Source organism: Cavia porcellus, unplaced genomic scaffold (assembly GCF_034190915.1).
Source record: "Cavia porcellus strain 051 isolate PalLab524CR breed Dunkin Hartley unplaced genomic scaffold, mCavPor4.1 scaffold_5, whole genome shotgun sequence".
In the NCBI taxonomy this organism is placed as follows: domain Eukaryota; kingdom Metazoa; phylum Chordata; class Mammalia; order Rodentia; family Caviidae; genus Cavia; species Cavia porcellus.
The window spans coordinates 81,931,697-81,946,387 of NW_026947488.1; the positions used below are offsets into that span (position 1 = coordinate 81,931,697).

General features: G+C 38.4%; 1 protein-coding gene across 1 annotated transcript; it reads right to left on the reverse strand.

The window, feature by feature from the left end:
- Positions 1 to 694: 694 nt before the first annotated feature.
- On the reverse strand, positions 695 to 14,606 carry Ssr3 (signal sequence receptor subunit 3). The gene is made up of 5 exons (XM_003476309.5): positions 14,400 to 14,606; positions 13,115 to 13,241; positions 7,820 to 7,918; positions 4,013 to 4,144; positions 695 to 3,061 (listed from the first exon to the last, which is right to left on the reverse strand). The coding sequence occupies exons 1-5, from the start codon at positions 14,530 to 14,532 to the stop codon at positions 2,995 to 2,997; spliced, it is 558 nt and encodes a 185-aa protein (XP_003476357.1). The 5' UTR covers positions 14,533 to 14,606; the 3' UTR covers positions 695 to 2,994.
- Between the last annotated feature and the right edge of the window lie 85 nt (positions 14,607 to 14,691).

The following is a 14,691-nucleotide window of genomic DNA, read 5'->3' on the forward strand; positions in this document are numbered from 1 at the left end:
CAATCAGAAAAGAAGTGCAATGAAAACTGAAGAAGGTAAACAGGAGTTAGTTTTTAACTATCTTCATGGAAAATCTAACCCTACCAGTCAAAAGAGTCCCCCCGAAATGTCCTCTAATTATCCTATTTGGGAGTCTGGGGAGGCAGCACATAACCATTAGTGCCCAATCGTGTATCTGTAAACTGGTTTTCTCCACACATGTATATCAGCATGTGACATACCTTCAGTGTTCCCCAGAAAGAGCCATAACCAGCAAGCACCTTGGAAAGAAGGTAAGCAGTAAGGCACAGCAGGCACACACTGGCAATGGCCTGGCATCTGCTCTTTACTGTAACTATAATATGCCTGCCAGCATCTCACAAATATCTGATCAGTAACTATAAAGACTTTTCTTAAAAATTATGTATATATTAAGGGCTGGGGATTTAGCTCAGTGATATAAGCGCCTGCCTGGCAAGTGTCAGGTTGTGAGTTCAATCCCCAGTACCAAAAAAAAAAGTTCAACATTTTAGGCTGGGGATTTAGCTCAGTGGCACAAGCACCTGCCTGGCAAGCGCAAGGTCATGAGTTCAATCCCCAGTACCAAAAAAAAAAATCATGTGTATACATTCAACTTCCATATTGCAGATAACCTCACACCTTGTTTCAAATTATTCTTTCTAAATCACAGTAATATACCAAATAGGACAACCTGCACATTTCAAAATCCAAGATTTTTATTGAACTGTAAATGAGGAAACGAAAATTCACAAATGAATGTGTTTACCACTAAGTTTCTCTGCATTGTAAGTGTGGAAATAGGAATGCAATCCTTTTAAATCCCAATTTCTGCAGAATACCTTTTATTTTACTGGTATTAGGCAAGGGTCTTTTTAAGATGGAAATTCCCCTGCAGGTTTTTACTATCTTAGTCTGATTCAGCACATCGCAACTCTATGTACTGCATAGTTCTTTGTGATGATAAGAACACTGAAGAAAGATTTCTGAATTTCCACAAGTACTACAATAAATCCTTAGCATAAACTGTCCAACTCTGAGTACACAATCACATACACATAAATGCATAGAAAGTTGGAGAACAGTATCAGGATTTTTTTAAAAAGTGCCACAGGAAATATTCAGGACAGAAAACAAGGGGCTGGGGATTTAGCTCAGCGGCATAAGCACCTGCCTTGCTAGCAGGCGGTCGTGAGTTCGATCCCCGGTACCGATAAAAATGAAAAAGGACAGAAAACAAGTTTTGCTTACTCACTTTCCCACAAATTTTATCAATTTTTTATACCAAAAATGGTGGCAATTTTTTTTCACGTACACAGGCACTGCCCTCTAGTGGCAAGTTTTCACCAATAGTTTAAAATGTATTTGGTTCGGCTCTGGTTACACTTTAAGATTTGTCTAAGAATCATTTCATCAAGTAAACAAATGTACTGGGGTACATGAATTCCACATCACCAAACTATTGACTTTCAAAGAATTTTTAATCACAAGTAAATAAAAATGAAGAATATAACAAAAATGAACCTCTTTATGTGCTACCCAGCTGTACTTTGCAGTCTATCTCTTCCTTATTCACTCCATTTTAGCCAATGATGCCACTCGGGTAATAATACAGCAGAGTAAAGAACTGCCAACTTCTAGAAGGAATGATGAAAATTAAACCCAAATGCAGACACTGACAATTGGAGTCACTATGCAAATGTATTCCTGCCCCTCTTTCAAAAGTTCTTGGAGGCAGTACACCAACACGTCTAGTAGCACAGAAGTAAATGCTAAACTGACAAATACTGTTTAAAAAGTTATAAATAAGTATCACTTATAAAGTTCACCTGAAATTTTGACATGAAAACTAAAGATCAGCAATATATTCCCCTTAAGGTACAACTTGTAGGAAATTAATGTATGCTGCCAAAAGCTTACAGAATTATGAAACCAGTATCATTAATGATAAGTAAAAAAAAAAGTCAAAGTTTTTCAGTTCATGGTACAGGCAATAAATGATAATATCTATAAATACATTAGTAAAAAATGCAAGACTGCTCTCAGCTGTACCCTCTAGGGCTGAAGAGATAGATATTTTGTTCACAACAGACAGGAACTTGTAGACTAAAGAGTCGAACTTAAGAAAGTTCTAGAGGAAAAACACTGACAAGCATTTACACCACTGCAAATTCCTTGATGAGTTCTTAGAATTCCAGAATTACATTCACAAAATCACTTTGGTTTTTTTACGTGTCAATATCAGGAAAGCGGGTCTCTCTCTCTCAACTTTTTCCAGTGGTGTGAAACTATGGTCATGGAAAATAATGATTCCAATGACAACCTATGAAACCAACATGGCAGGGTCAACTTGACCTCTGTGGCCACCCAGGGCCAAAGTCATACAGATGAACAGTGTGTGCTTCAACTCTCCAGGCCAACTCTCATAGCCCTGCGGCACTATTTTTAGGTTACTTCTACCTTGGCTGCCTTTCTTATTTAAAAAAAACAAAAACAAAGGGTGGGGAGAGATGTTCAACTAACAAATTCAGAGCCTTGTAAACATGAGGCTTCTGTTCAGTCCCCTGGGAAGACAATTCATTCTGATATTTATGGTTCAAAAAAGTTGTAATATTGTGCTTGGAACGCAGAGAACCAGTTATTAACTTCTTGCTACTATTATAAATAATAACAGCTCAGCCCACAGGTTACTGTGACCTCTGACAGATCAAGGAAACAAGTTATTTTCACCACTTGTTATTAGAGCGCATTACAAGTCTTCTTGCCTTTTAATAAATGTTCTGGTACTCTGAGTTTCCCTTTCAATTCATTTAATTTCACCAATCTGTCACAAAGAGCCAATAAACAAATAACGAATTACATTCTGTTACATTCTTTCAAACCCTCAAACTCCAGAGACTATAAAAACATCTTGTGTCTCTCACACTGACCACCCTGCTCCTTTTTCATACACCACAGGCCACACATAATACACAGCAGGGTGCCAAGTGACATGGTCTACTTGGAGCCAGTTGACAGGAGGGCGATGAGTCCTGATGAAGCACTTATGGACAAAATGTAGTTCCTGAAGAATTTAATGTTAAGGAAGAAATATTAGTTTTTCAATCAAATAAAAACAGTCCTTCTCTTTGGAATGTACTGTTTCCCACCAACACTCAGTATAACCAAAACGAGGGGTAGCTGTCTATACAGTTTACAAGAGTGAAAAATATTCACAGGAATGTGTTCGGATTTTAAAAACAAAACACAGCGAACCTAGATCTAGGATAGACGATTACTAAGAACACCCAAATCTCGCTTAACCCCCAGAACAGCTGACTGAGGAACACATAAGGAAGACATATACGTGCTGCTTTCCTCCACTAACAGCAAGGGAAAAGCCAGCCTCCTATCAATCACTGTCTTGCTGCAGTGCTGCAGCTTATGAAAAAGTCTGCAGCTATTCTCAGTCTAAGAACTTGGCTATTTTTGACAAACCACTGTAGGAGTATCTGATATTATATCACTCATAAATCTCCAATTGCTAAGTCTGGGTAACACCTTTAGTAGATAACCATTAATAAGAGACAAATGATTCTCAGTCAACTCTCAATTTAAAAGTAGCCTGATACACTTTTAAAAATTATGAATTGTGCTTACTTAACTACACAGCCCATCCACCCAACCTCAAAGTCCCAAAATAACAGTAGATATATTTGGTTACGGCAGGAGCTATCAAAGAAGGTAAGTTTGCTTTGACTCCTTTTACAACATTTAGGTCACATAATCACGTACACAGTACAAGCCTATTTTGTAACATTTGTTTTTCATCATAAAATCACAATTTACAAAGTTTAAAAAAATTTTAAATCAGACCCAAAACTATTCTTTTAAGGGTCCAGAAACTTGTCCATAGTCAGGGCTATTTAATGGATAAATTCCCAGAACAGTTTTTCTTTCCTCTATAATACCCATTAAATTACAATACCACTGTCCCTAGGCATCTGAAAAAGTTAATCAGCCTTCTAAAGGATACACTGTAGGGTTGAAGTTCTTCAGTATAAAAAAGGAAGCAACAATGACCAAGACCAGGAACAAAGTGTTGTTATAAAAGATGGAAAATGTTGTAGCTTCATAATCAGCAACTTCATTCTTCTTCCACAAGATTCTAGAGACATAGAAGCAAGTCAAAAGTTTATAAATATGGCTAAAAACTTTAAATACCACATGGCTCTCATTTGTTTTCAGTTTTTCCTTAAGTGCTCAAGGCTGATAATGCATTTTCAATAAATTTAGTAAGAATGTCCCCTCTTTCTTCCACTAAAAAGGCTATTTTGCTCCTTTTACCAATGGTGAAACAGTTGATGGGTATGTCACCATTCTTCCCAGTCAGCCAGGGTTATGGAGGAAGAGCCTACCGCTAACAGCCATCTTTCTCCAGGTCCACACCTATAAAATACGCCTTGACAATACCTGGCTGATGGATACAGGCTTCAGTAGCCTCTGTGGCCAGCCCCTGGGCTTGAGGCTCTAGTACTGCGTATGGAGTTCGCACTCAAATTCAATCTGAAGAAAACAATCCTTACAACTAAAAGTTGTCTGTGGTCTTAGCTATCTTTCCTTAATTCAAAGAATCAGCTTTATCATAAAAGGACTTTTTTAAATTTATAAAACCCCTTTACTTTTCATTGTCTTACTTGTTCTGATATTTCATCTTATTTTTTACTAGCATTTCATCTGTCTTTCGTTTTAGCCCTCCACACAAGTGAGAAGTTCCAGGGTACCTCTGAATGGCTGACTGTATTACTCTTAGTTAATTAACTTTGTAAAGCAATTATTAAGAGTAGATTGTAAACTATTAGTGGGATGTGAAATGCTCTGAGTGCATCAACTGCCCAGAGAAATTAACTGAGTGGGTTGAGATCAGCATTTTTAAAAAATGAATACAAAAATAGTAAAGACTATACCACACAGCAGGGTAATTATTAGTCTGTAAAACATTTGCATATATGAATGTACACATATGAATGCATTCTGCAAAAAAGGTAAAATAGATTGTTTTACTGTGGGTCCTCATTGAAAAGACTGAAAGGAATTGCTTTGGCTGAAAAAGATACCATTCTTCAGTGCCAAGCAACGCTTTCTCCTACCACCTTCATGTACCTTAAGGATAATGAACACAGCTAAAGAGTTTTTTTCATGAGTTTCAAGAATTTTTTAAATGTCCTAATCCAAAGTCAACAAGTTTGGTTGTAAAGGGCCAAAGGACTAAAGGGCCTTATCTTCATCATAAGAAATCTACTCTTTTACATATATGCCATGTTTCCTTGAAGCTAATAAATTTTCAATGTACTCAAAGTTTGGGAGAAAAGGAGGATGTTACATTAAGTATAGGTATCAAATATAAAATCCCTTCTGATTTCAAAGAAATTTAAATGTAAAATTTAAATTATAGGTAACTTAAAACTGGCCAGGTATGGTGGCACATACGCATAATCTCAGAACTTCCAAGTTTAAGGCCAGCACAAGGCCATCCTGGAAAGCACATTAAAACCCTGTCTCAACACACGCATGGAGAAAATGCATTTTACCATCCTTAGAAAGATCTATGAAAGCAAAGCATTCATTTTTCACACAAAACTTAGGCACCTCAAGTAATCTCCTAGCATGCCTTTACTGCTTAAATTACTCAATCTCCAGTACATTTCTTCCTAGCTACCTCCTTTTCTAGCATGTTCTGAATTCCAATCATCTTCACAACAGTTTTGATGAAAGAAGGCCCAATGTATTAGTTATGTTACCCTTGCTCCCAATTATTATCATGTATCCTTCAGTATACACAAGTCAAGACCTGTCTGACAGCCTTTGGAACTCTTTCTGGTCCACCTATATACTCATTACTTTGATAAAAATTTAAACCCCCTGAATGTACTCTTTCTCAAAGCTTCACTCATAGAAAAATCTAGCTTCAGAGAGTACCTCCCATGGAGTCACTCTTCTAGGAAGAGCTCCCTTAACAGAAAAGCTGAAACCCAACAACTACTGTTATTACCAGAGGACAGATCACCAATAAATCAAAAATAAGTAACACTCATACCCTAGGGGCAATCATGAATGAATCTTCAACTCTCCTCTGCTTATTTCCATCCTTAGATGAATGGGTTATTTTAAAGCACTTTCCAAAAGGTACAGAATACATACTCTAAAGATTGCAGAGAGAGATACAGATCTAGGAAAAGAGCTGATAAGCTTTCCTTAGATCAAATCTCCTACAAGCAGTATGTCTTCTGAGGGAAAAACTTAGCAAATCTTAAGAGAGTCTCAGCTCTCAGTTATTAGTCAGTCATCAGTACAGAAATAACAGTACAAATTTCTACTGACAACAAGGATAGAAATTTTATAATTTTTTCACAGTCTGCATTTTATACATCCATGAATTATCTACCTTACTTATAAAATATGCCATCATATGACAGAGAGGCTTCATTCTCAAATCCAACTCTGACCCATCAGAAACAACTACATAAACACGAAACAGATCCCAACATTAAAAACAAGTGTCAGGCCAAATGAGGCAAGTCTGTGGTGGGCATTTGTCATCTCAGACACAATCATCAGCCTAAATTTTTAACAGCTGTAACAAGCATTTTGAAAGCTGAGTAGTTATGATATGCACCCCAGTTCAAGAAACACTACTCTAATGCAATTCAATAAAAAAAAATTTTTTCAAAGTATCTTAGATACTCAGTGTCCCTTACATAAGAATCTTCTTGATAAAGTCCTCCCAAGACTCAGTGCCAGGAAAGTTTCTATTTAGAAGGACTCGCATGCTGCTTACCTTCAGACCATGAAAGCTATTAGGACTGCAGACGCTTTCCTGGGCACCTGGGAGCTAGGAGCTACAGTTAGTACTCAAATGCTGTCACCCCAGGGTCCTCACACACGTATTTTTGAAAAATGGTTTCTGATCTAAACAAATTACATGACTTTGTTTTAATATTACAAGTTCCCACAGGATCAAAGTATGGCAAAAATTTTGTCCCACAAATCAAGCACATCGCTGATAGTAAAACTTAAGGTATATGAAAAACAAGCAAACTCATGTCTCTTCTAAACCATCTGACAACTCTTATGCACAGTCTCAATCATTCAGGTACACAGGCTAAATATTAAGACTTCAGAGGACCTGACATAAAAAACTGAGAGGGAGACTAACACACAGCACACAACCAGGCCACATAGAAGACAACCCATTTCTTTCCTTTACTCAATAAATTGGTTCAATTTCCATCTAAGAACTGGATGTTCCCCGGAAGCTCAGGACCAGAAATACTACCACCTAGAAACTGTCATATGTAACACAGTGTAAACCCTTCAGACTCTCAGGGATTAGGTGACACGTTAAAGGTCATGCAAATATCAACAACAAAGATTGGATACAATGAGGCTCTGTCTTCGCCTAAATTCAATTCCTTTATAGCAGTTATAGGAAAAGCACTCAAGTCAGATTTCCTATCATACAGCCACTATGTACTAATCTACAAACCTGGGCAACTTACCCAAGCTTTCTGTGCCTTAGTGTCCCCAGGTGCAAAATGGAGCTAACAGTAGTACCTACCTCATTCCTTAAAAGAAATTAACTGTGTTAAATAGCTCCAAAGAAAGGATCGTGCTAATAAAACCGCAAAAAGTCAGCTACTACTATTTTCCATTACCAATGCTATGATTCCAAAATTTACCTTCAATTCCATTAGCCACATTTGCTAAGCAAAACTCAAAAGCCTATTTTTCTCCAGTGTACCTCCTTTTCTGATTACTACTAACATTTTAAAATAAGTCAAACCTTTCATCTTTTTCTTTCCGAGACATCCTTCTATTATCAGCTTCAGAAAGTTTTCGAGTCACTTCTTTAGAAACAGCATCCTCTCTCTTCTGTGCTACTCTGGAAGGAAGGAAAAGACAAAAACGGAAGTTTCCACGTGTTCCAAGGGTGAACAGCATACTCCAAAAACACTTTACTCTGATTTCGTATTGGCGACTGAATGATACCATACATTTCAAGAAAACAAACTGCATGGCTTATTATACTGCTACCCAAAAGAGTTCATGAAACTTCTAATAGGTGGTTCATTAGTTATTAAATTCTCGAGATATGGTTTGTTAGTTATGTGCTTTGATTTCTGTTTAAAAGAGGCATTTTCCCAAAGTTTAGGTATTTAATATGGATATAAAAGTCAAATGCTATTAGCATAATTCCTAATCATTTTATTTCTTTTTTCTTTTCTTTTTTTTTAAGACTGGCTCTCACTGTGTAATTCAGGATGCCTTGAACCTGCAGCGATGCTCCTGCCTCAGTCTTGAGTGCTGAGATTACAGGAATGTATTACCATGCCTGGTCCTATAAGTATATTTCATTTTAACCTCTAATTTATTCAGCAATATTGTAATACATTAGTAAATGATAAGTGATTTTAATTCCAAGTAAATGAAAGGACAGAAAACTTGACTTAATAAACAATTAGGAATTAAAAACTTGGGCTGGGGATTTAGCTCAGCGGCGCAAGCACCTGCCTTGCAAGCAGTAGGTCGTGAGTTCAATCCCCGGTACTGATTAAAATGAAAAAAATGAAAAAGAAACTAAAAACTGTAATTATCTTTAAAGTTATGCTTTTTAACCCCAAAGGACAATTTCATTTGAAAAAGCAATAGGACATGGACAGAGATAGACCACATCACTTCTAGTTAAATGAGCGACTGGTGTGAGGGTTCCACCAGTGGTTTATACGGAGTCAGCCAGAAAAGCCTAGAAATGTTAATCAAGAACTCAGACCAGAATCTTTAGTGCAGTTATATGCAGAAAAAATTAAATATATATTTATCAAAAAATACATGAATTTTATCAGATGAGGCTGTTAATGAAATAATAAAATTTAAACTATGGTGAAATACAAAAAACCCACTCAAAATCATAATATTTAAATTCCACACAGTGTATTTTTCATAACCTAGTAACTAGTTAGCCATAAATATAGAAAAAAAACAGTTAACTGACCGTAAGTCAAATTTAACAAATTACTATCAGTCCTATTACAAAAACAATCAGCCAGGAATGTTGGCACATGCCTGTAATCCCAGCACTCAGAAGGCTGAGGTAGGGAGAATTGCAGCTGAGTTTGAGGCCAGCCTGAGCTGTGTAGAGCATTTAAGGACAGCCTGAACTACATATGAAAACTCTATTTCAAAAGAAAAAGGAAAAAAGAAAAAACCACCCAAAACAATCAAGGTAGTATTCCAATAAGACATGGAACAGTGATGTAGAAACCTGGGCATTCTATATCAAGAAATAATCTCCCACTGCTGGTCAGGGTACTGAGGAAAACTGGAGAAATCAGAGTGGGTTCCAACAAAGAAAACCTAAAACCACTCAAGGAAATACATTTCAATCCTTAGTCAAACCCAAGTGCTTCTACCACATACTGTAATCACAAACTGTGATTGACTTTCACCCAAGAACTGAGTTGGAACTCACATTGTTCTAAAGAAAACTTGTCAGTTTCAATGAATGCATTATCTAAAAAGATTCACAAAGTTACTTAGAAAAACAGGTAAAAGGGAGCAAATTCTAAAAACCCGAAGGAAAATGCAACAAGGGGCAGACGGGTATCATTTTACAGAGATATTTCAGGACTGTATAAGGTACTTTTACTCCAAAGACTAATTTTATTATGTAAAAACTATCTTTTCAGACACTTCTTTCATTCCTGAAAAGCCAGGCTCTAAAAGCAGAGATTTCTCTAAAAACAGACTGGGCACTAAGTATTGCTTAAAACTTAACATCCCACTGCTTTTTTTTCTTCCATAAAAGACCTACTGAAAAGAGATGAGCATGACTTTTCGGTAAAATTCTGTTAGCTGAACATCAAAACTACACACAACCATCAGGGTGCTAGGACACAAACTAGCTGCAAGTTAGACATCACTGAACATCATTAAAACAAATAATCAACTGTTCACATGTCAAATCTAAAAGACTAAAAAACAAGTAATAAATTATTTCTAAGTCAAGATTATTTTTATACTCACATATCAGACACAGGACAACCACTCTAGGCTTACTGTTACTCCAAAGAGTCTGCCCCTCTATCTTAAGGCTATGAGGAAAAACTCTCATGTAGTACTTAATGATTTATAATACGATGGAGGTCACTCCACTGGACTAGCAGTCAGCCAACTGAGAGAACCAATTCATTTTTCCTTCATTTTTTTTAATATCAGGAAATTTTCAGGAATCCATAGCAATATAGTAGTAAGAAATTAACTTTTTACATAGGCAAAATATGTGCCCAATACCACACAGAAGTGGCACTGAACTCCAGATTATGAAGCCATTGCCCCTCTACTATCATTTCCTACTACTCCTCAGCATCTCACAGGGTCTTTTTGTTGTTGTCAGCTTGTTTTTTTGGTTTTCAGACAGGGTCTCACCATGTAGTTCAAGCTGGTTTTGAACTCACTTTTTAGCCCAGGATGGCCTCAAACTCACAGTGATCCTCCTGCCTCAGCCTCCAAAGTATTGGGATTACAGGCATGAGCCACCATGCCAACTCTCACGTGGATCTTTGGGCCTTAACCATTTTGTAAATCCATAGTTTTGATGTCAAAATTAAGACTTTAAAACTATGAATTTAAAAAAATTCACTTCAAGAGCCTACTAAGTTAGAAAGTCACTGAAATTTTACTTAACTAAATATACCATTATCTGTTATAAGAGACACAAAGCAGCCAAGTATGGTGATGCATGCCTGTACTCCCAGCACTCAGAAGACTGAGGCAGGAGGACTGCTACAAGGTCAAGGCAACCTGGGCTATGTAGTGGGTTTGAGGCCAGCCTGAACTACATAGTGAGGCCCTGCCCCCCCCCCAAAAAAGAGAGAGAGACATAAAGCAAAAGATGTTAAGAGTTGCCTTAAAGAAACGTAAAGTAAGCCAGGTGTGGTGACACACACCTGTAATCCTAACACTGAGAAAGAAGGATTGCAGTGAGTTCAAGGTCAACCTGGGCTACATAATGAATTTAAGGACAGCCTTAACTATAGGGTGAGACCTCGTCTCAAAAAAAAAAAAAGAAAAAGAAAAAGAAAAATGTAAGTAGAAATAAGAAGGTAAAAAGAAAAAAAAATACAGCTTTGATTTCAAAGAGGTAAATTTAAAGTGGCATGCTGCACAAGTTAAAATGTTAAACATCAAAAGGACCAAGTTGCAGGAGGATCACAAAGGAAGTCAGGCAACAGGACACTTCTGAGTTTCCCTATCTACAGACAGTCAGGCCTCACGCAAGAACACAGTCCAGATCAACAGAAGTGAAGATGGGATGTCTCCTAGAATGGCAGCTGGCAAAAGGACTGCCAACCAGAAAGATGACCTTGCTATGCTGGTCTATTAGAACTGCAACCATGAAACCAGAGTGCCTATGCTTCCAGAATGACAGCAAGGAAGCTGCCGAGGTCATTTTCAACTGCTGCGGCCATTTATGGTCATTTCTTATAATAAATCCTTGTTAACTGACATCACCTCAGCAAAGTACTATTCCTCATCACCCAAAGAGACTAATGTAGGCATAACAAAGCAATGGAATGATCAAACTCAGGAAACATTTCTCTGGAAGTTTCCTTATGTCTTGAAATAACAGACATAAAAGAATAGAAAGGAAAGGAGATAACCCTAAATGGCACAAGGCACATTCAAAGGATGACACAAAGGCTGAGTCAAAAGGACTAAGTCCCAATTCTGAAAGACGAGGTTACACTCATACACAGGAAGCAGCTGCCCCACATTACAGGAGTCTGGAAGCAGCTGGCCTCAATACTTTAAAAAAAAGAAGACTGTGATGAGTTAAGAGAAAGATAATGTCAAATTAGGAGTACATACACTACAGGCCATAAAACAAGGCAACACCTGGATGATGGCTGCAAAGTAACACACTTTATACAATGCACAGCAGGGAAGCTTGAGTGGTGCTCAACTTTTCTGAGATCAAATGGACAGCGCTACAGCAATCCAAGCAAAGAAAGTGTTCAAATTACAGAGAACACTACAGAAATGAAAATATAATTTATATACAAAGCATCCCAGCACCTAAAATCTCAGCAAAATTCCAAATGTCTTTAACAAAATTACTTCCAAAGAAATACAAAATCTACGGGGACTCACTGAAAGAACTGTCCTGCTAACCCGAAAGTATGCACAAAAATAACTTCAAAGAGCACCCTTGCCAATTAAACATTAATTCACACCACTTCCCACAGAGGACCACAGCACTCAAATATAAGAAATTTTGATCTTTCTTCAATCTCCACTCCCCCTCTACTTTAACCTTTATGAAACAAGAGTATACAACTGTTTATAATTCAAGTATAAAGCTACTGTTGTTACATTTGGGTTTTCTTCTCCAAAAGCTATTGTTAAACTAAGTCTATGTTTTTTATAATATGTATGATCTTAAAATACAGAAAAATGATAATCCTTTACATCAAATTCACTTATAAAAATATAACCAGCATTGAAATGTCAGTTTAATTAAAAAAATAAATAAATAACTGGGTTGCACACATAGAGTCCCTGTAATCTGGAAGGCTGAGGCAGCGGAACAAAAGTTTGACCCCAGAGTGGGCAACTTAGCATGACCCTGTCTCAAATGTCCTGGGTTCAATCCCTAATACTGCCAAAAACAAACAAGTACCCCCACACATTTCTTTCACTTTACTAAGTGAACAGCACAAAATAGTTTTCAATTAAGAACTCTACATTGGACTTCTGAAATGTTATTACTTGGTAGGATTTTTTTTCCTGGTAAATCACAAGGTTAAGACTTGTGCTTTACATGTTCTCATTTTACCCTTAAAATCTACTTCCTATTTTTATCACATAACTCATTTTTACTGTATCAGATGGATCACTGTCTTTGTTTTGGTTAGCTAACAGTTCTTAGCACAAATACGCCTTCCTCCAAAGTATATATGCATATGTATTTCAAATTCATGCTTAGTGAATGAAACACACCTACAAAGTGACCTTTAAGAAACCTACTACTTAAAAAAGTAGTATATCATACATACTTTCACTTGAAAAATATACTTACTTGTGCTTGAGAACGAATTTTACATTCTTGTATGCAAAGGCTACCAAGTAAGTGCTTACTAAGGTCATCACACTGTACAGAACAGCAGACTGAATAAGATCCATGTGCCATATTCGCCAATATAACCCTGAATTGAGATAAAAAGGAACAAAACATTACTACCTTATTCCAAAGGCCTGCTGAATTAGTTATGGATAGGCTTGGTGGTAAAACACAGCAGGAGGGGTTAGGAAACACAGTTGGGGTTAGGAAATCCAATACAGTATCTGAGTCTCTTCGAAAGTGAGATACTCAATAAAAGCAATGACTGTCACAGTTTAGAATTCTCCTAGTGCAGGACAGTTTTAAAAACATAACCTTCGTATTCTTAGTCTACATAAATTTCTATTTCTAAAGTAATAAAATAAGAACAAACTCTAGTTCTACATAATCACTAGACTTCAAATGCCATTCATCGCGGTACTATTATACTAGATTCAGGCTATTCCAAAACGCCACGTGTAGCCCCAAACCACCACCTCTCGGGCTGACGTGGCTGTTACGGGAAATCAAAGCAGTGCTTCGCCCCCATTGAATTTTGGGGTCCCATATCACATTAACTGCACGTAGGGTTTTATGAGGCCGAAAAGGAAAATATATTTGGATTTGAATGCCAACAAGGTGCACAGTATGAAAGTATGAAGGCCTGAAGATTCAAATTCCTAAACCCTGAATCTAAAAATGATCCTGGGTCTAGTCTCCAGTGTCCCATCCAAGTGAGAATTACAACTGCTCTGGCAGGATTATTTAAGACTACACAAGGTAAACTGCTGACCCTTCATTCTCATTTTGCAAATCAAGAAAATGACGCTGAGCAGTGTGTATCGGTTCACCTACGGACATACTCCTAATTCAGTAGAATGAGGACGATGTGCCAGGATTCACGTCTAAACTATTAGTTTCTCCAAAATAACTAACCCTGAAAAATGTAGAAACTCCTAAAGCTAAGAAAACGGTGTGAGAAAAGGCAGCAGACAGATAAGCTCCGCAGGTCTAACTAACACATACGCGGACGCCGCCATTCAATTAGAGGAGCCGCGTCCGAAGCGGGGACCTGGACCGCCACAAGCGCCTCGCGGAGGTGCCGCCCACCTCGCCCCAACCTAGAGGTGCGAGGCGCGAAGGCTGCGCGCCCTCCCCAGAGCGCAGCCAGCTGGGAAGCGCGTGGGCCTCACGGTCGGCGCAACCTGCCACGTCCTCCTCGCCCGCCTGCGGCCTCCCGGCCCGCCTCGCTCCCGGAACTCACAGATGGGGATGGCAGATACGATGAATGCGTTCCCGAAGAAGAGCGCGGAGGACTTGGCCGAAAGGTTGCGGCTAAAATCCTGCAGGAGCAGGTCCTCCTCGGACTGCTGCTTGGAGCCGCCTTTGGGAGCCATGGCGGAGCGTAGGTCGGCAGCCGGGAAGTCCAGCCCGACGCGGAGTCGCCGGAGGCCGCTGGCCCCGCCCCCCGCGGCCGCCGTATCCGTTCACGACCCGTCAGCCCTGCGTGCGGAGGCGGGACTTGACGCGCTAAGGTGCTGGTCTTCCCAGGATTG

Excerpts from the sequence above, each read along its gene's own strand:
- Ssr3 (XM_003476309.5), bottom strand. The coding sequence starts at position 14,532 with ATGGCTCCCAAAGGCGGCTCCAAGCAGCAGTCCGAGGAGGACCTGCTC. Across the intron at positions 13,242-14,399 it reads CGTATCTGCCATCCCCATCT|GGTTATATTGGCGAATATGG; the intron begins GTGAGTTCCGGG and ends ATCTCAATTCAG. Across the intron at positions 4,145-7,819 it reads CGGAAAGAAAAAGATGAAAG|AATCTTGTGGAAGAAGAATG; the intron begins GTTTGACTTATT and ends CTATGTCTCTAG.